The sequence below is a fragment of the Acanthisitta chloris genome, unplaced genomic scaffold, assembly GCF_000695815.1.
Source record: "Acanthisitta chloris isolate BGI_N310 unplaced genomic scaffold, ASM69581v1 scaffold2744, whole genome shotgun sequence".
NCBI classification, from domain to species: domain Eukaryota; kingdom Metazoa; phylum Chordata; class Aves; order Passeriformes; family Acanthisittidae; genus Acanthisitta; species Acanthisitta chloris.
Genome location: NW_008667476.1, coordinates 1 through 1,052, shown reverse-complemented (window position 1 = coordinate 1,052; position 1,052 = coordinate 1). Strand labels below are relative to the sequence as shown.

The 1,052-nt window shown below is 45.7% G+C and overlaps 1 protein-coding gene across 1 annotated transcript in view; it reads right to left on the bottom strand.

Moving 5' to 3' along the window:
* NASP (nuclear autoantigenic sperm protein (histone-binding)) overlaps positions 1–914 on the bottom strand; it is a 10,681-nt gene extending 9,767 nt beyond the window's left edge. The window contains exons 1-2 of the mRNA XM_009072493.1: positions 865–914; positions 1–71 (exon numbers count right to left, since the gene is read on the bottom strand). The exon at positions 1–71 is cut by the window's left edge and continues 23 nt beyond it. Coding sequence (XP_009070741.1) covers positions 1–71; positions 865–914 — 121 coding nt within the window. The remainder of the gene's footprint in view (positions 72–864) is intronic.
* Between the last annotated feature and the right edge of the window lie 138 nt (positions 915–1,052).

The window sequence follows — 1,052 nt, the reverse complement described above, 5'->3', positions numbered from 1 at the left end:
GAATATCTCCCATTACCAAGTGCTTCTGTCCCAAACCCAAGAGTTTCTTTGATTCTGCATCCACATCCATACTGGAAAGGGGGAAACAAACCAAACACAGGATTCTGTTAGTTTCCACAGTGATTTCATATACAGCTTTTAAAGCTTTATAGAAGAGTTGCATACCTTACCCTGGCTAGAACTCCCTGGGTAGGGGGAATTTGTTTCATCTTGTTTGTTTAAATCTGGAACAACTTTCAGTTCGAATAACCAAGGGCAGACAGGCAAATTTTAACCAATGACTGAGCAGTGAGTCTCAGATAGGATCTGATCTGACACAGGATGCTAAGGAACACACTTTCGGAGCAACACACCAAGACACCAGTGAGTACCACACAGTGTGCCGGACTCCACTGCCAGCTCAGCCAAGAGAAAGAGTAAACTCAAGTTAAGACTTGCCATAGCACAGCATAAGGCACCTGAGAAGAATGATAGGTGCAAGTTTCAGTTTCAATTCACTGCACCTGACAAGGTTTCATTTCCAGCAGGTCCAGCCCAGCCCAGTATCTCAGACTGGGACAGAAGCAGCTGCCCACAGAGAAGTATTACCACATGCAGTCACACACCTGTGCCTGCCCAGCACAAACTCACAGATCAGGAGCTTTGAGAACAGACAGTATTTGTGTGTTTATTAGTCTTTGAAAGAGTTTTTTTGCACTGGATTTGTGGAATCACTGGTGAGCTCACATTTCCAGCATCTACAGCACCTGCATCAGGTAAACTCCAAACACAACAATCCAGTTTGGAGGGGGAACTTTGTGTTTTGCCCAGCAACTCCTGGATTTCGTATTATCTGGCAACTGATGGCTCCAACTCCCATCTCACCTGTCTGTCTTGTCTGTGGATGTGGAAGGAGCTGCCAATTCCTCTTCCATCCTGCAAACAAAACCAGGAATGTTTGGTTTTTTGTTTTTACTCCTGTTTACAACTGTTCACCCGTTTCCCGGCAGAAACTGAGCTCTCAGGGGTCATGAAACGAGAGCCAGGAGTGCTCAATCCTAGGTGCTCATCCC